A 20,232-nucleotide genomic window follows, 5' to 3' on the forward strand; every position below is an offset into this window, starting at 1 on the left:
ATTTCTGGATTAATGCTTATTGGAGACGCGAACCATTTCAAACGATTCAGTTCGATTTGGTGAACTGGTTCAAGAAGATCCGGTTACATCGAGTGATTCGTTCGCGAACTGGATATCATTGAACTGTTGTGTTTTGAACTCGCTCACAACAGACACCGAAGAGAAGACAATGCTGAATAAAGTCATAGTTTTTGCTATTTTTTGTACCAAAATGTATTTTCAACACTTCAAAAAATTCTAACTGACCCTCTGATGTCACATGGACTACTTTGATGATGTTTTTCTTACCTTTCTGGACATGGACAGTATACACACACTTTCAATGGGGGACAGAAAGCTCTCGGACTAAATCTAAAATATCTTAAACTGTGTTCCGAAGATAAACTGAGGTCTCATGGGTTTGGAATGAAATGAAGGTGAGTCATTAATGACATAATTTTCATTTTTCTGTGAACTATCCCTTTAAGCTCTCAAAATGAAACACACAGCATTTCCATAACATGGCAGAGCAGCAACAATATTACAGCAAGAATAAGAGTTATGCCTTATTCCTTTGCATGAACATTTGGGTGGTGTTATGCAAATCTTCCCACGTGGGGGCGTGTTAGAACGAGTGTTTTAGGGGGGTGTAGTTGATGTAACTTTTATAAAGAATATCTTTTAGGCAGAGGTGGGTAGTAACGAGTTACATTTACTTCGTTACATTTACTTGAGTAATATTTTGGGGTAACTAATACTTTTCGGAGTATATTTAAAGATGGGTACTTTATACTCTTACTTGAGTAAATTTTTGGGGAAAAATCTGTACTTTTACTTTGTTACTGTGGGCGACGCTCCTCTCGTTACTTTATCTTAAAGCAATAAATGTTATAAATGCTTCAGTTTATTCCAAACGCGACGACTACTTTTCTCTGGGCAATGAGCGATGCCCATTTGCGAATGATTCATTCTTTTGAGTCAATTCTGTTCAAAGGCTTGATCAAACCAATTGGCAAATAAGTGAATTGGTTCATGAATCAGTTTGAATGATTCGTTCAGTTCCCTGCCGCACGCGCTGAGCATCTGAAGTGGTTCACTCAGAGTTGTAACGTTTAAGAACAGAAAGAGCGTTGAAAACGTGGCTGGAACTGCACTGAATTGAAATCTGCAAAGGCTATTATTTGCTAGCGATGGAGATCCTTATTAGATGAACACCGCGTGTGCTGTCTACTGTTAAACAGGTAATAACTTGGGCTACATTCGATTACAGTACACGATACCACTGTGACAATAGTTTGTTGTACGTGTGGCTTATAACAGAGGGGAGTGAGGTTGAATGCAGCTTCCAAAAGACACAAAATTGCCGATTTAAGATTTTATTAATTTTAATACAATCACACCGGTGCAAGGACGTTCAGCAAGTCATATCAGCTGCTAAATTTAGATCTGTGATCGCTTACTGGCGCTGAGCCAGAGATAGATGTGTTTTTACATCGCTGCGTATTATAACCAATCACACATGATTCTTTTGAGCTTATTAAAGCATTGGCCAATCAGAGGCGTTCAGATGAGTCATCGCTAAAATGCCGGTGCTTCCTTCACTCGCTCCTGACTGAATACCTCTTTCTGGCGAATTCTCTCGTCAGAAACAACAAAGTGCAGATGTGTGTACAAATCTATAATTAAGATATTGATTTCACAGTGTTAACAGTTTCAGTGATTTTAATGGGAGTTTCTGAGAGTGATTGAAATCTAGACTGTCAGTGAAAATGATCTTTAATAATGTAAATGTTATTTGCTCTCTTTCTGAACAATGAAAGATTAGTAGCAATATTTATATCACATTAACTTTCAATGTTAAATTCACATTTAATATAAAGTCAGTTGTATTAAAAATATGTTATGGCATGACACCTATATCTGTTACTTAAGTAAACAGACAGGGTTTTATAATAAATTACATAAATTGGAGGCTGATGAAATATATACATTTATACACGCACACATACATTACATACATTTTATCTATATATCTAAATAAAAATAGGCTCAGTATATATGACCCAAAGTAACTAGTAACTAACTACTTGAGTAGATTTTTTATCCGATACTCTTTTACTCTTACTCAAGTAACTATTCAAGACTAGTACTTTTACTTTTACTTGAGTAAATATTTCTAGAAGTACTTTTATTTGAGTACAGTTTTGGTGTACTCTACCCACCTCTGCTTTTAGGTTTTGAGACTTTACACATTTCAAAGAGAAAAGAAAACTAGAAAACGCATCATATGACCCCTTTAAACTATTTCTGCATGCTTGGATCAAATGTTTGAATGTGCCAGTGTTATTCGCCAAATAGTTGAATGCAATGTTTGAACACTCCCATAATAAACGCGCTAACGTTCCATTCATTAATTTTTTTCCCATTGTAGACTTTTCTATTCGAACATTTTCAGCATCAATCGCGAGTTATGCACGAGTATTGTGTATTTTTTGAGCATTGCAAGTTCAGACGTTCAGTTTGAACACGTTTGTTTTTAGAACATTGCGCGAACAGTTGGCACGATAGAACATTACATTCCAGGATTTTTTGATTCTTTTTCGCATTACGATTTTAACGTAATGCTAGAATCGAACGCGCCATCGATACACTAAAATGCGGTCCAGGTAGGGGGCAAGCTAGGTTTTGGGGCACAGCCTATAAGTGAGCGCGAGAGAGAGAGAGAGAGAGAGAGAGAGAGCGAAGGGAGTTGGAGGGGGAAGGGAGCTGGAGGAAAAGCTCCGCCTCGTCTGAGCCGCTCTGGCTGAGGGAGATCGCAGGGAACTCGGATGCTTTTTCCCATGTAGAGAGGGAGCACCTCGGAGGTGATTCGCCCCAAACAACATCAACCCATTTGGGCTTTTATAAATAAACACTTTGGATTCGGCGATTACCGAGAGGCGAGATGAGGGAGAACTTAAGAAAGTAAGTGCAATGCAAACACGAATGAATGTCGGATCGTATGAGTAGAGGACGCCGAAGGAGTTTTGCATTCGTCCATCTGCCGTATTGCTGCTGCTTCTTTTCCTTTCTCGTCTTCCTTGCAGCCTAGCAGGTGCTTGTTCGGTTTTTACATGGAGTCAGTGCAGCGACATGTCCGTTCAGCGCTTGATTTGTTTATTTTTTTAATGCAAAACATCTCGATAGTTCCTGATGCATCTGCTGTGCCCTTCTTCCAGCATGCAGACTGCTAAACCTAACGTGGCGTTCATATTGTCATGTATGTTTTCGAGCTGTATTTGATTGGGAATCTTTATGTTGATAACGACGCTTGGCCTTTAAAGCTCCTCCATATTCGTGCGCTTTCCATAAGTTAATATTATGCCACACAGAAAATCGCTGTTTTGGTTTTAACCACATAACGTTACTTATGGCTGTGTTTGCTTTCAACCATAACCAAGAGCCACAATTAGAGGTGTCTGTGTGATGGTGTATGTGAACCCTGTGCTTTTAGATACATGCATGTAGGTGGGCATTCCTTCTTGTCCAAACCTACATTACTGCTGCACTTCCGCTCATGCACCTCTTTGAGATGTGCAGGTATGGAGTTCTCTGTGGGAAATTTGCCATCAGGCCATTGGCATGCTCTACCGAGTCTACCTGAACCTAGAGGGCGCTGCCAGATACTGACTGTGTCTCAATTCAAAGCCTAGAGAGAAATTGTATGTTGGGGGTTTCACTTTTTGATGTAAAAGATAACTCCTTCCTAAAATATGATGACAGATATTATGATGTGTACAGACCCTTTTATAATTCTTCAGATAAAAATAAATAAATAAAAATTAGTTAAATGCTGTTTCTTTCAACTTTCTATTCATCAAAGTCAAAGTTTCCACTAACATATTAAGTTTAATAATTTTCAACAATTATAAATAGTTTATTGAGCACCAGATCATCATATTAGAATGATTTCTGAAGCATCATGTGATGCTGAAGACTGAAGTATTGACTGCTGAAAATTCAGCTTTGATATTACAAGGATAAACTGCGTCTTAATTTTATTCATTTATTTTAATAATAATTGGCAACATAAAACATCTTTTCAACATCTTAACAATCCCAAACTTTTGATTGTCATGCTTGTAGTAATATGTGTTTATATATATATATGTGTATATGTATATATATGTATATATATGTGTGTGTGTGTGTGTGTTTGTTTTTTTCCTATGCATGCTTGGAGTAAACCTGAAGAGAGATATTTTGAATTCAGTTCAGACTTATTTCTATAGCACTTTTCTAAGCAGTGAACTATTTTCTTTTATTATTATTATTAAAGGTGCTGTATGTAAGATTTTGACTCCACTAAAGCATAAAAATACCATACATTGTTTGCAGATATTTAAGAAACATGCTAAGTTAACATACTTGTTTATCTGAAAAATGATGCTACAGTCTCTTACAGTTATTCTCCTTTGAAAATGTGCATTCTGGGCCGGAATGTCGAACTTTGTTTTGGTTTGTGAAACCCGGCCACTGGCAGTTTACTCGATTGTATTCCGGCACCCAAAGGTTGCCAGTTGGCGGAAAACACAGGGTATTTAATTTAATTAATCATGAAGTGCACACTTTCCCATTGGTGTTGTCAATCTGGCAACCTGTGTGTGTGTGTCAAGGCTGAGGATGAGGGGCCGGGTGAAAAAACCCTCTCCAATATTTTTAATTTGGACTGCAATACCTAGTTCAGCCACTCATAGGGATGAACGATATATCTAACGATATGCGCATCTAGTGAGTGAATCTGGTTCCGTGATTAGTGCTAAATCGTTATCACCTGCTTTCAAATGGAGCGGCACTTAATAGACAGAGCCGTAGATCACTGACAAGCTACGCAATATCGCGTTCATTATCGAAGGCGATTCATCTCGCAGTAGTAGAGGCCGCACAACAATAACGACATTTGAATAATCCCACCCACTCTAAAGCGATGCTAAACTGCAGTGGAAATGGAAACCGTACCGAACCGTACAGTACTGAGCCGTGCCAAGCAGAGTCGTACCAAACAGTGGAAAAGCGCCAAAGTGTGACAGTGATTCAAGGCCATAATGTTTGCATTTCAGAGACATTGATGTTTTCTGCAGCCCTACTTTCATACTTTTATTTTGACCTCTGACTTTAAAAAAATACACTTATTCTAAAAAAACAATAACAAAAAAAAAAGACATTTTTGAAACCCCAGTCTGTGTTTTTCCCTGTTAAAAACACTGTAGGTCTGGGAATAATATATTAGTTTTGAAGTTTTTCTACCTTATTAGAATTCTACAGAGCCACTTGGCTGGCTTAAGCCCAAAATCACAAAAACATCCCGGCCCATAGCAACTCTTTAAAACAAGGCATCTCAGTAGTGTAAATTGCATTTCCACTAATGGATTCATTTAGAGCCCTTGTAACAAACAAAGCAGGCACTGTTGTGAATCTAGAAGTCTAAACTCTCTTCTTTCAAGATTCAAACAAAGACAATCCAGAAAAGCTGTGCAATTAATCGAAAAAACATTTTGATTTTGGCCCTCAACGATCATGAAAATACAATAATCGAGATAAAACGATTATTGCGCCCCATTCTGCCCCCTTTTTGCAGTGCTGCTCTTTTGTTCCTCCATATAAGCCCAATTTCCCGTCCAAATCAGTAAAATCATGTAACATGACATCTGCATAATGGGACATGTTTTATTTATAAAAGTATCTTTATTCATGTTTTTAAAAGCGTGAAAGAGAACTTTTGCTGCTCCTCAGGACAGATATGCGCTTAGAGACGGAACAGAACATGGACATGTAAAGTCATCTTTTAGCTCAAGGTGCGTGCCTAAACGTGTGTGTGTTTATTAATCAAACAACAAAAGACAAATTTATAATCACACACTGCTCTTGAGTGAAGGACTTCTGTAGCTTTAAGAAACAAAAAAAGTTTAATTCTTACAGTGAAGACTGCTGTTTATTTTACATTTGATTATTCATTTCTGTAGTAGGCTGTAAACTGCTTGATACTTGCATAAAATAAACATTTAAGCACAGTTTGTTTCATTTGTATCTTTTTAGTCGATTCTATTGCATTTGTCCTTCGCTTTTTTATTACTGACAGTGTAATTATTTTCAGTCATTTTCAATCATTTTGTGGATTTTTTGTTTGTTTGAAATTCCGCTGGTCTCTACAATGTAGATGTCATAGCAACCTTATTTACAGGAAATACATTTGATATGTATCACTTTCTTTAAATCACTCGTATAAAGTTTTGGTCATATTGCCCCCTCATAATCGTGTTAAATAATCGTGATTACAGTATTGACCAAAATAATCATGATTATGATTTTTGTCATAATCGAGCAGCCCTACAATCCAGGAGGAGCGAAATAATGTACTTCAAACTATTTATTCATGGGAAAGTTTGGAGTCATGAATCCCATATTCATGGGAAGCTTCCATCAGTTTATAAATGTTTTCAGTCACAAATGCACATGCAAGAGGAACACTTTTAAGTGGCATATGTTGCAGTGTGAGTTTCAGTCACAAACTCTAGATCTGAACATATCCACAATTCTTTGTGCATCTTTAGTATATTGGCACATTGCCTATCCAGTCTACTTTACTTAAGAGATCTTAAACTTCTGGCACAATTGACAAAATGTTTTTTTTTTTTTTTAAGATCCTATGCCTTTTATTGACGGGAAAACACATTACAACATCTTGTAAAAATGCCCTTTTATCCCTTGTTTATTCTTAAAGACATTGTTCTCTCAAAAATGAAAGATCTGTCAATTCTCACCCTCATGTTGTTCCAAACCCGTAGGACTTTTTCTTCCATGGAACATAAAAGGAATGGTTTTTGAAGAACATCCTGGCCATTATTTTCAATATAATGAAAGTGAAAGAGAAATGTACTCTTGTTTTTTTGAGTGTGTGTGTGTATTGTAAGACTTCAAAACACTTATATTTTGGAAATGTTGTATGGACCAATTTTGTGATACGTTTATGCTGCCTTTTTTAAAGCCTAACAACCCCATTTCTCATTTACTTCTATTGTACATAAAATGACCAGACCAGGATATTCTGGTAAAATTCACATTCTGTCTTCCATTTAAAATGAAGAAACACCATGACAATGAGTAAATGATTCATTTTGAGTGAGCTATTCTTTTAAAAGGGATGTTTTATCATAGACAGCATGTCTAAACTACAGTTATGTTACTGGTGATACTATATGTTCTTGAGTGTCTGTTGAAGATGCTCTTTATTTGAAGAACATAATTCAGCTATTCTTAAGTTTGAGGACTAAGGTTTATTGTTTGTTGTAAAATGACTGGAGGCCTGTCCACCCCACTGTATTACTATAGATGGATGACACAGTCTCTAGCACTGAATATGACTCATAAACACATTTATGGATGTTGTATCGCCTTTACAGCCTTTTATTGGCTTTTGGTATTTATTATAAAGCTCGTTTTTAGATAGAGGTACTATTTATTGTTTTTCATGTGTTTGCTTTCAGTCACCAGACCCAAACAACATGTTGGGACCACCCAAAGATGGCAGAACTGTACCAGTCATTAGGTAGGCCTGACTCAGATCTGATGTGTATGAAGTAGGGCTGGATATTGAATATTAATAGTACATTCATGATGATTGTTGCTGCCATCTTTACTGTGTTGTCATGCAAAAATGTTCATGAAGATCTTCATGTGACATTTTATTGTGTATTAGTAATTACTCAAAAGTGACAGTTTTGCAGCGTTGCAAAAAGTTTGTGTTTCAGAAAATTCCCGTTCTATTCATCAGAGAATTCTGAATAAATGTATTTAGGCTTCCACCAAATTTTTAAGAAAATATTAGATTTTATTAACACTGATAATAAAACCAAATGTTTCTTGAGCATTAAATCGGCATATTAGAATGATTTTTGAAGGAACGTGAGACTGGAGTAATGTAATGAAGTGAAAATGTAGTTTGCCATCAAATAAATAAATTACATTTTAAAATATATTAAAATGGAAAACGGTTCTTTTAAATTAGAATAATGTTTCACAACACTGCAGTTTTTACTCTATTTGTGACCAAAGTAATGCAGCCTTTAGTGAGCATAAGAGACTTATGACAGACAGAGACTGAATATTAGTATAAATGTAACATTTTAATGTTTACACTTGGCAACAATGCCTGTGAAATAATGGTTCATGTAAAATCACGTTTATATAAGTATATTGATATGTTAATATACGTGGATAAATTGTTGAAAGGCTAAAATTTCTCACATTTGCAATATTTGAATATATCCGGTAGTGTAATTGCCCTGGAGTAAAATGTCATATTGTTTTTGATCAATGGATTTATTATAAAGTATTTGTAAAGTATATTGTACAAGTATATTGTAAAGTATTTGTTGCCTGTGTTTCAGATCCCGACAAATGAGATCAAAATTAGAAATTGTCAAATGCAGAGATGAGAGGATTGACTCAGACAGTAATGAAATGTTGCATGATGAGTTTGCTAAAATGAACATTTGTCACATTTTCTTCTCTTGCTAAACAGCGGATCTCAACAATGTACGGTTCTCTGCATACAGGACGGCAATGAAGCTCAGACGAATGCAGAAAGCTCTCTGCTGTAAGTGCACAAAATGTACTCTTCGCAATCACACAACATTGTTCATCTTTTTTCAGGTTGTTTCTGAACATTTGTCTTTCTTATGATAATAAGCTAGAAAAAATATGTAGCGCTCCAAACAGAAAAAAAGTTCTTGTACTGCAGGTCCATTATACTACTGCATCGTGCAAAGTGCATGTGGGTTAAAAACAGAATGGACAGCAGCAGACGTTGCTCGGAGCACTGATTTTCAGCTGAAATGTTTGCTGGTGTCCATTCTGTTTTTAACCCACATGCACTTTGCACCTTTTTGCACGATGCAATTTGAAAAATAAAATATTTTTTTGTAGACTTCCAGTTTTGAGTGGATCAGTGTGCGGCTAGCCACTCCTCTTGTTCATATTATGATAATAAGCTGAAATATATTTTTTGGGGTCTTTTCCTGAAAGGTACAGAGCATTTTTACTCCATCAGATTTTGTTGTAAGTTGTAAATGACAAAAAAAAATTAAAAGATGTTTAGAATTACCATTTTCCACACATTTGGTTACACAATTGTTGTCAAACTGCTGACCTTGGAAAGTTAAATAATAGTTCAGGCTGAGCAGAATGTTGAGGAGAGATGTGCTTTTACTTCTGACCAGCCAGAACACCTTAGCAACCCTATAGCAACATTCTGGAGACAGCATAGCAGAACTGTAGCTGCTCAGAACACTTTAGCAACTATTGTTATTTGTTTCTGTGCACAGTGGATCTTCTGGGCTTGTCTGCAGTCTGTGAGGCCTTTGAGCAGCACAATCTGAAACAGAACGAGCAACTCATGGACATCACGCAAGTGATCAACTGTCTGACCAGCATCTACGACCGTCTAGAGCAGCAGCACAGCAGTCTGGTCAACGTGCCTCTGTGCGTGGACATGTGTCTCAACTGGCTGCTCAACGTCTATGATACGTACGTTCAACCTTTTTGTTGTTGTTGTTTATGCATTTAGATTAAAAATTTTAATTCTGTCATTTACTCCCCCTCATGCCATTCCAAATGATGACATTCGGTAGAATACAAAAAGAGAAATTGTGAAGAATGTCCTTGCCATAGTGCATCAAAAGAGTGAATCTGTGTTTCATGATTCAAAAAAGATCATATGGGTTTGGAATGGGGGTTCCACCGATTAGTCTCTAATAGACTTTAATGCTTTGCCTTGACGTTTAAAGCTTGATGTTGACTAGTCACTGGTCCTATAGAGGGCACAATAGGATAAGAAATCATTGAAGTCCACATTTATGCTCTGTTTCCAAACCGTTAAAATGACAAATAAATGCATTCTCCGAAAGCACTCCACAAGACGCGTGATTATGCTCGAAACTGAATTGGAGAATGCACAATTTAAACAGCTTTTTGTACAGGTATCAGCCTTCTAATCTAATGCTCTTCTGCATTGTAACGCGCACACACACAGGCTACAGATAGCAGCTCGTACATCATGCACACACAGAATCATTTAGTGCGGAAAAGTATTGAAAACACTTCTGTGGTTTCTCAATAAAATATCTTAGAAACTGCAAAGTTCTAACATAGGAGCTAAAATACAGTTTCACTATTATTAGAGAGACGCTGCTAGGTAGAATTAATTCACACAGGCAATTGCTCTCTCATTATGCATTCATATTAATGCAATTTTTACTGTGCTACGTTATCTGGATCTGATTGAGCACAAGCAGAAATCCATGAGAAATATAATGACCCAAAGACAAAAGAACAGATGAAACTGAGCTGTTATAGAAGCAGTTGCCATGTGGACAGTGCTCAGCTTAAGCTTCAGGCTTATTTGTTAATTAAGGATGTCATCAGCGACTAGTCAACGTCAACTCGAACTTTCATCACATAATTGTCGACTTTAACAAATCTGAAGTTGTTCAACCCCAGGTTTGGAACAACATGAGGTTGAGTAAATGATAACAGAATTTTAAATTTGGGGTGAACTAATCCATTAAATACTAGAACATATGAGTCAGAGAGAATCAGCTGGAGTTGGAGTCAGTTCTCAGCAGGCTCACACTGAGCCATAAATCATGCAGTGTTTGTACATGGAGGTGGTAGATTCCAGAGAAGACCCCCATCTGTCCCCCAAAGTAAACCGAGAGAAAAGCATTGGAGGTCTTTTCATTCTCTGCCTGCTTTTTACGTAGATTGTCTCGCCAAGCAATGATGTTCATAGTAGATGGGCTGAAGATATGCAGGGTTCCTGTGGGTCCTTAAAAGTCTTAAATACAGTTCATTGAATGTAAGGCCTTAATAAGCCTTAAACAAGAGTAATTTTCATTTTAAGAGGTCTTATATTTGGGGACAATAACGTGATTGTTAAATTTCTAAAGGCAATGATTTTATTACATAAATGTGAGCACTGTTCACTGACATGCTGCACTAAACATGCGCAAAATATGATTGTGGTTTGGCGTAGCTTGTCAGTGAACAACGGCTCTGTGTAGTTAATGCTGCTCCGCTGATTACAGAACCGGCTTTACTGACAAGATGCGTATTAAATATTGCATGCGATTTATCGTTCAGCCCTATTGTTGTATGACAAAATACTTTGATGTCATAGACCGATCGGTATGCTCAGTGCTGCTTCAAGTCGAACACTGATATGTACGCGTATTTGCATCGCTTTGACCATTCATGTAGATCTCACCTTTTCACGCACCACGATTGGTCGATTATGTACAATGTCTGCATGTTATTGGTCTAACAATCATTACCTTCATTAAGTATGAAAACAGAAAACCAAAGCCAAAACCTGGATATTTTAGGCAATATAGAAATCCTGGCCAGGACGTGTCTTGGGTAAATGGCACGTTTGGTCACCCTAGTTATTTACTTTATTTAAACACATTATTGTATCTGCAAAATCCAATGTAGATCAACCAGTAGTTTGCTGTTATAAACAGCATTAAGTCCTTGTTGAATATGTGCCCCAGTCTGTTGAATTATATAAAAGATACACTTTTTGGAAATTATGGGTTTGTTCTGTAAATTTAAACGTACATTTTAAAAACGCTTCTTATATCCTGGTTGAACGCAGACAAATTCAAAAGAGTATATATTATCAAACTATGGTGCAAAAACATGTAGAGTGTTTTGTTCCTGATCTTGAATCTTTATCTGCAAAAATAGATAAAAAAGAGAGCAATTGACTTGCTGTAGTCATTTGTCACTTTGTAATTTATTTATTTTTCCGCAGAGGACGAGCGGGAAAGATTCGTACCCTATCCTTCAAAACAGGAATAATCTGTTTGTGCAAAGCTCACCTTGAAGATAAGTACAGATGTAAGTTTTTCTGCTTATCATATGCGTCTTGTTCTTTCTATTCTGTCTCTAAGCTGTAATGAGAGCCAAGATATTCGCTCCGTTTATGGAAGTGTACTAGCAGCAGTTTACAGCTCTCTCAGGTGTCTCTCTTTTAGTCTTGTATTGCATTTACATTAATAACAAGTGTTTTAATACACTTCACATTGATGAGACAAACAAAACTGTTCCCAAATGGTGAAAAACTGAAGAGCATGTTTTCATTAATATATACACGAAACCATATATATATACATATATATATATATATATATATATATATATACAGTACAGTACAGACCAAAAGTTTGGAAACATTACTATTTTTGATGTTTTTGAAAGAAGTTTCTTCTGTTCATCAAGCATGCATTTATTTGATCAAAAATACAGAAAAAACAGTAATATTGTGAAATATTATTACAACTTAAAATAATAGTTTTCTATTTGAATATACTTAAAAAAAAATGTATTCCTGTGATGCAAAGCTGAATTTTCAATATCATTACTCCAGCCTTCAGTGTCACATGTAACATCCAGTCTATCACATGATCATTTAGAAATCATTCTAATATTCTGATTTATTATGAGTGTTGGAAACAGTTCTGCTGTGCTGTCTAATATATTTGATGAATAAAAGGTTAAAAAGAACTGCATTTATTCAAAATATTAAAAAAAATTCTAATAATATATATTCTAATAATATATTTTCTTTACTATCATTTTTTATCAACTTAACACATCCTTTTGATTTTATTAAAAAAAAAAAAAAAGAAAAAAAAAATTACTGACCCCAAATTACTGACCAGTAGTGTATATTGTTACTACAAAATATTTATTTTAAAAACATAGCTTCTAGCTTTTTTTCTTCATAGCTTTTTTTTTTTTTTTACTATTTATTCATCAAAGTAACCTAAAAAAGTATCACATATTCTGAAAAAATATTAAGGAGCAGAACTGTTTCCAACTTTGTTAATGAATCATCATATTAGAATGATTTCTAAAGGATCATGTGATAATGATCCTAGAAATTCAGCTTTGCATCACAAAAATAAATTATAATTTAAAGTATAATAAATTTAAAAACAATTATTTTAAATTGTAATAATATATCATAATATTACATCTTTTTCTGTATTTTTGATCAGATAAATGCAGGCTTGATGAGCAGAAGAAACTTCTTTCAAAAACATTAAAAATAGTAATGTTTCCAAACTTTTGGTCTGTACTGTGTGTGTGTGTATATATATATATATATCGACCGATATGGGTTTTTCTGATGCCGATGCCGATGTTTAGAGGTCAGGATCAGCCGATGGCCGATATGTGCTGCCGATTTTTAGGGCCGATATCTTGAAGTTTTCCCCTTCATTTGCATGCTAAAATGTCACACTAATAATAAGTGGATGCACAACATTTCTAAACTTATCATCATTTATTGAGCACTGACTTGAACCATCTCTCGAATCTTAATTTTGTGCACTGCATGGTATTAAAATAAAAAATGTATCCAAAGTTAACCAAACAAAATCAATAAACTGACCAAGTATTAAATATATAAAACAGGTAATATATATATATATATATATATATATATATTTACATAAAAGTTTTAGAGCATTTATCAAGTAGAATTTTTCAAGTTTGTTGGAACATAAATGTAAACTTAAATATACATTTAAATAAATACAATTTTAAAAATAAAAATCTGAAAAATATTTTAAAAAAATATATATAAAAAATAAATAACAGTAGTGCTGCAAACACACTAGCAACCAGCAACATTTGTGTTTGTTATAAATGACACAGAACATCTAAAGTGCATTCTAATTTCAAACTTACATCGCAGTCTGTTCATTATTAAAATAAAGTACAGTCAACCAAACATATAAAAGGTTACACTGGTCAGTTTAAATAGACCGTATACCGGTCCACTCTGCTGTTATGCCAAGGTTTTTGCTCATGTGAAGAGGATCTTTATCGTCTAGTTTACATTAAATAAATAAAAAATATTATAGTTTAACATTCAGATACATTGCGAATACGGAAACATTTGGATATGTGCAGAATGAGACGTGAGCAATAACCTCCAAATACATCTAGTCAAACCCGCGGAGGATGCTCGGGATAGTTCATCCACAACCGTTTTCTTCTCCTGTTCATAAAGATCTGGCACAATATTTTCACTCTAACCTCTTTCCTCATCATTATATCTGACAGGGAATCCAAAATGAACCGGCCGTTCAAGCTCCTCCGTTCCTCCGCTCGCCATTACCACTGAGTGTGGACTAAACATGCGCAACTTTTTTTTTTCATAAATCAATCCGCGGGTCACGTGTGTGCCGAACCGAAGATATTGATCCGAAGGGATCACTGATCAATGATGATCCGTTGCACCACTACTATAGTGTGTCATTTGAAAACATTGCAGATGCGTTTTAAAATAAAACAACGAGCACCACGAAACCATTTAAAGAGGCGCATTCAGCGGTCTTCCTTGACGGGAAACAGTCAACAAAGTAAAATGATCTCCAACGTATGGCGCGCTCTCTTCATTTTATCAAATGATCATAATCACATCTATTCATTTTACAGTCCTGCTACTAGCATTTTATTCAGACTAAAACTCCTTTAATTCGGATGAGAAAGCTTTTTTTCCAAGTGGCTTTTGCACATAATAATAATACCGCTGCAGACGCATTTTGCAGCATTAAAGTAATTAATTGATCATTAATTTAAACGATGATCGATCATGGAAATTATCGAATATTGACATCCCTAAATACAAATGAGTTGGATGGAAAACTGGTTATTGTCTGCATCAAACCATGCTTCCGAACAAATGTGATTCACCGTTCTGGGCAGCTCCAGGACAGCTGTCTCTCCGAGCGCGGTGCTGTCTGTGAGCGGGGCGGAGTAACGTCAGAGACAGTTTACTTTGGTAACGTCACGCTGCAGTGTTTGTTAGAGCTGTCAACTTCTCCACCCCATTTACAGAGTGAAATTCTCTTACTACCTTTATCTCCCAGGACTGCTGTTGAATCTTCCAAAAGTTTTGGCTTGGGGTGCTTCACATGCTGCTGCAGCAGCACTTTCCACCGCACCAATAACACGGGGCTGCCCGCCGACGTGCCTGACTTTAAATCGGCGCTACTAAACACGGATATCGGCCGATGCCGATATATAAAAAAATGACAAATATCGGCCCGATATATCGGCCGGCCGATATATCGGTCAACCTCTAATATATATTATATATATATATATATTATATATTATATATTATTATTATTATTATTATTTTTTTTAAGTCTGTTATGCTCATGTACCATGGTTAAGACCCTAAAGAATCATATCAACTTGTGGAAAATGGGCATCCAATGACCTCTTTAAAATAAAGTCTCTTACGCTCACCAAGGCTGCATTTATTTGGTCAAAAATACAGTCCAAAAGTAATATTAAGATATATTACCATTAATATATATTTATTTATTTATTTATTTATTTATTTATTTATTTTAAAATGTGTTTTATTCCTGTGATGGCAAAGCTGATTTTTTTTAGCAGCCATCACTCCAGTCTTAAATATATAAATCAATATTTGTTTTGTAAATATTTTATATTTTACATTGAAAAATTCAGTTAGATGCTTGAGTATGTATCAATTTCAAAGGATTTTTTTTCTGTTCTGTGTAAATCAAATCTTGATGGTGTTGATTCTTACATGTTTCCCTCATCATTTCCTCCTGATTCCTCTAGTTTTGTTCAGAGAGGTGGCCAGTGCTACAGGCTTTTGTGACCAGCGGCGCCTCGGCCTCCTTCTGCATGACGCCATTCAGATTCCCAGGCAGCTGGGTGAGGTGGCATCTTTTGGTGGGAGCAATATCGAGCCCAGTGTGCGCAGCTGCTTTCAGTTTGTAAGTAACCACTGTCTTCATTCATGAGCAGATCAAGTTAAAGCGATCATGTAGAATATGCACTTTGGTAGCATTTTTTCTGCATTTGCTGCATATATTTTCTTTCGCTCTGATATGAAGGCCAATAACAAACCAGAGCTAGAGGCTTCAGTCTTCCTGGACTGGATGCGTTTAGAACCTCAGTCGATGGTTTGGCTTCCTGTCCTTCATCGTGTGGCGGCCGCTGAGACTGCAAAGCACCAGGCTAAATGCAACATTTGTAAGGAATGTCCTATTATTGGCTTCAGGTATGGATCTTTTCTTTAGTGCTATTTTTTAGAATGACTGATTCTGCTTCAAGTGCTTTAAAAGTATCAGCAGGTTTCTCGTGCATTATTAAGCATTGCACCAAACTTCAAGGCAAAAAATAAATAATAATTTTGAGCCTTGTAAAGCTGCAGTGTTCATTTTCTTTTAGAGGTTTTATTCAGTCCTGCTTTTGCTTTACATAAAGTATTTTCATATGCTTCACTTTAAATTCAACATGATTTTAAAGTGACCTGTTTAGTTTTTTGCTGGTCTTACGGTTCATTAGTGTATGTCTTTTCAAAAAGATTTTATGGCTCTGTAACACAAATTTTTCACAATCCAGTATATTTCCAGCAAACAGTACCATGGATCGCATGGGAAAACAATGCTGAAAATAATGAAATGCAACTATGCATTGCTCTGTTGCATGATCATTTGGCTAATGTGATACAGAGTTTTTGCCTTGTGTTTGTTGCATGTGTTAAGCTGAGAAATCACACTGCTGTTTTTGTTTATGCACAAAATGTTCCCTTTTCCTATTTAGCTTATATCATCTTATATCATGTTAATCTCTACACAGGTTTATGGTAGTATTTATACATTTCTGTGTCAGTGAGCTCCTAGTTCCAGTGCAAAATCTGGTTTCTAAATTCAAAACGAGCGCAGTTTCTGTAGCATTGAAAAACCAAATAACAATTTACAGATACTGTCAAATAAATGTCTAATAGATATGTTTACCTGGCATAAAACAAGTAAAAATATGGAGTGACTTTTTCACTCCAGAATAACATTAATTTTGTTTATAACCAGACTGTAATATGCTCACTGTTTAGAGTAGGTAAGAGCTCCACCTGGGGGATCAAGATATAACTACACCTTTCTTGGACGTAATCTTGCGTGCAAGTTGCTTCAGATCCAGGATGTTTTGAATGTTTCGCCAGGGACTTTTACACTGATCTCATTGTTTGTGTCTGGTCTCTGCAGGTACCGGAGTTTAAAGCACTTTAACTATGATATCTGCCAAAGCTGCTTTTTTTCTGGCAGAGTGGCCAAAGGTCACAAGATGCAGTACCCTATGGTGGAATATTGCACACCGGTAGGTTTTTGCATTGCTGTGTGGTTAGTATATACACTGTAGCTTTTTGCCTTTATTGCAGTGGAAGTTTAATCTTAAAATCTGTTGACTCTGCCATCTACGCCAGATGCTAATGACATTTTGTTTCTCTGTGTCCTTATACAGACGACGTCAGGAGAGGATGTGCGAGACTTTGCCAAGGTGTTGAAGAATAAGTTCAGGACAAAGCGCTATTTTGCCAAGCATCCTCGCATGGGTTACCTTCCCGTCCAGACCATCCTTGAGGGGGACAACATGGAGACGTGAGACTATTTTATGTGTTACCATCAGCTACTGATTAAGTAGTCAAATGACAGCTGATTGAGTGCATCACACTGTGAATCTAGATATTATCAAGAGAGCAGAAGTAACGTGTGCAGATGCAACAAAGTGGCTTCTACAATATTTACCGTATTTTCCGCACTATAAGACGCTCCAGATTATAAGGCGCACTGTCGTTTTTTTGAGAAAATTAAAGGCTTTTAAGTGCGCCTTATTGTGCGGAAAATACGATAAACAAAATAAATAATCATAAAGACGTGATTAGTCTGATTTAAGATCATATTGGATGCACTGATCAGTGTTATTGATATACTATTATATCATTTATTAATATTTGCTATTATTTTAATATTTTCAGTAAAAAACATTATATGTTTTAGTAACTTTATATTACCTTATTAAAAAATAAACAAAAAAATTCAGGTTTAGTGGTTTTTAGTGCTTCAGTTTAATCTTATTTTTTTTCAGGTAGTTTCTAATTTGTTAAAATTTTATCATCTAACATTTGATATTTTATTGAATCTGTAAAAACAAGTTTTAATAGTGTTTTTTAGTTAACAGTAGCAACACTCAAACTTGCACCTTAAATTGCACCTGCAAGAGTTTGGCTTGGATTTTTCTGCTTTACCACTTGCATTGATCATTACTCGGATGTGCAGTGGAGCAGCTGCAAATGAGTGCAGTATGTCAGAGTACCGTATTTTTCGGACTACAAGTCGCAATTATTTAGAACCAAGCACCAAGAGAAAACAATACCGTCTACAGCCGCGAGAGGGCGCTCTATGCTGCAGTGTAGACTACAGGAGCAATGAGCAGCATTAGAGCTCCCTCTGGCGGCTGTAGACGGTAATGTTTTCTGTTAGTTCATTTCTCTTGGTTCATGTCAAATTAATTTTGATAAATAAGTCGCAACTGACTAGAAGTCGCAGGACCAGCCAAACTATGAAAAAAAAAGTGCGACTTATAGTCCGGAAAATACGGTAAATGCATCCAGACATTCTTACCACATTATTTTTTCTTTTTTAATTTAACCCCAACACACAACCAACACTGTTGAATCAGACAATTTCTCAACAGACACATTTTTCATGATGGATAATATTGGCCACTAAAAATACTGTTAGAATTTAACTCTGTTGTCATATCAGTGGGTTTGTGTGTTTGGGGCTTCTTAACAACCATGTCACCATCATGCTTTCAATGCATCTACTTGTCCTGTCCATCATCACATCTTTTTTTTTTGTCTTGCAGTCCTGTTACTCTGATCAACTTCTGGCCTGTTGACCATCCGTGAGTACATCCACACACCAACATGCTCATGCACATCCTCAGAAATCAGCTTACTGGATCACATAATATGAACATGCCATTTGGTGTTGTTAATGTATCCACAGAATGGAAAAGAACATTCAAGATTTTCACTTAACAGTTAAAATGTGAAACATGGTACTAATTTGTAATTGAGTGCATTTGAAATTCAAATGTAAATTTAATTAAAAAAAAATCAAATTGCAAGTGTGGTAACCTCTTTTAATGGCAGAGTAAATTAATCTTGAGTTTCTACAATGAATTTTGTTAAATGATGTTCCTGTTGGATGATGCTGCATCCACATTGACGGATGGCAGCACATTGTCCAGCACCAGTGTCGTATTGTTCAACAAACATAAGCATGTTTCATCACTTACAGTACACTGTTTAAATTTACTGATCTGCGATATTATACACAAGTTTCACAAAACACTCATCTTCCGTTGTCAGAACTGTGAAATTTGTGTCCATCCCTTCCACCCTTCATCTGCTAGATTAACCTGTTAGCGTGGTGTAGGGTATGCTAGGTGTTTTTAAAACTTAAATTATTATTAATGTTAATTCACACTGTGTGTGATCTACACCCTTGCATACACTACCGTTCAGAAGTAGCCCCCCCCCCCAAAGTTACTAAATATTTTCATTAAAAATAAAATTATATTTGAAATTTTGAATTAATTTCTCTGGATTCAAAGAATCCTGAAAAAGTATTATAGTTTCTACATAAATAAGAAGCACAGTTGTCTTAAAATTTAATAAGAAATGTTTCTTGACTGGCAAATCACTGTTAAAGACTAAAGTAATGGCTGCTGAAAATTCAACTTTGCAATCACATTTTAATCACAATACCTTACATTTTAAAATATATTCAAATAGAAAACTCTTATTTATATTTTCAGAGTATTTCATGTTGTTGTTTTTACTGTATTTAGCATCAAATAAATGCATCCCTTGTGAAGAGAATTTTGTTTTATTTTTTTTTATTTTTATGAAATCTTACTGACCCCAAACATTTGTGTAAACATAAGAGCAGTTCAAAATGAGTTCCCTAATTTTCATAGTGTTAAAAAATCTACATGATTTCTATTTGATATCATTGTTTTATGTTTGACTATGTAATGCTCAATGTTATAATTCAGTTCAGTTCTTCTGTGTTTTCTGACCTTTGCTCTACTGTCACTGGCAGGCCGGCATCTTCCCCTCAGCTCTCCCATGACGACACCCACTCACGCATCGAGCATTACGCTAGCAGGTCAGTCTTTTTTAAGCATGTGTATTTTGGTCTTACTATGTAACTGTATATTTAAAAGACCAGACTTGCATCATATTGCATCATATTTGATGTGTTGGTGTATACCCTACGATGGTACAGTTGTCATAAAACAAAAGTT

General features: G+C 35.7%; 1 protein-coding gene across 7 annotated transcripts in view; it reads left to right on the forward strand.

Annotated features, from left to right (window-relative positions):
• LOC132142308 (dystrophin-like) overlaps nt 1-20,232 on the forward strand; it is a 121,337-nt gene that overhangs the window by 90,513 nt on the left and 10,592 nt on the right. For 6 of the 7 annotated variants that reach the window (XM_059552094.1, XM_059552089.1, XM_059552090.1 and 3 more), the window contains 10 exons: nt 7,503-7,564; nt 8,540-8,614; nt 9,342-9,543; nt 11,831-11,916; nt 15,691-15,848; nt 15,969-16,135; nt 17,121-17,232; nt 17,377-17,513; nt 18,784-18,822; nt 20,028-20,093. In XM_059552094.1, coding sequence (XP_059408077.1) covers nt 7,503-7,564; nt 8,540-8,614; nt 9,342-9,543; nt 11,831-11,916; nt 15,691-15,848; nt 15,969-16,135; nt 17,121-17,232; nt 17,377-17,513; nt 18,784-18,822; nt 20,028-20,093 — 1,104 coding nt within the window. Of the gene's footprint in view, nt 1-2,682; nt 2,944-7,502; nt 7,565-8,539; nt 8,615-9,341; nt 9,544-11,830; nt 11,917-15,690; nt 15,849-15,968; nt 16,136-17,120; nt 17,233-17,376; nt 17,514-18,783; nt 18,823-20,027; nt 20,094-20,232 lie in introns of those variants that run through there. The other variant, XM_059552093.1, reaches the window with a different exon arrangement.

This window comes from Carassius carassius, chromosome 6, assembly GCF_963082965.1.
Source record: "Carassius carassius chromosome 6, fCarCar2.1, whole genome shotgun sequence".
Classification (NCBI taxonomy): Eukaryota; Metazoa; Chordata; class Actinopteri; order Cypriniformes; family Cyprinidae; genus Carassius; species Carassius carassius.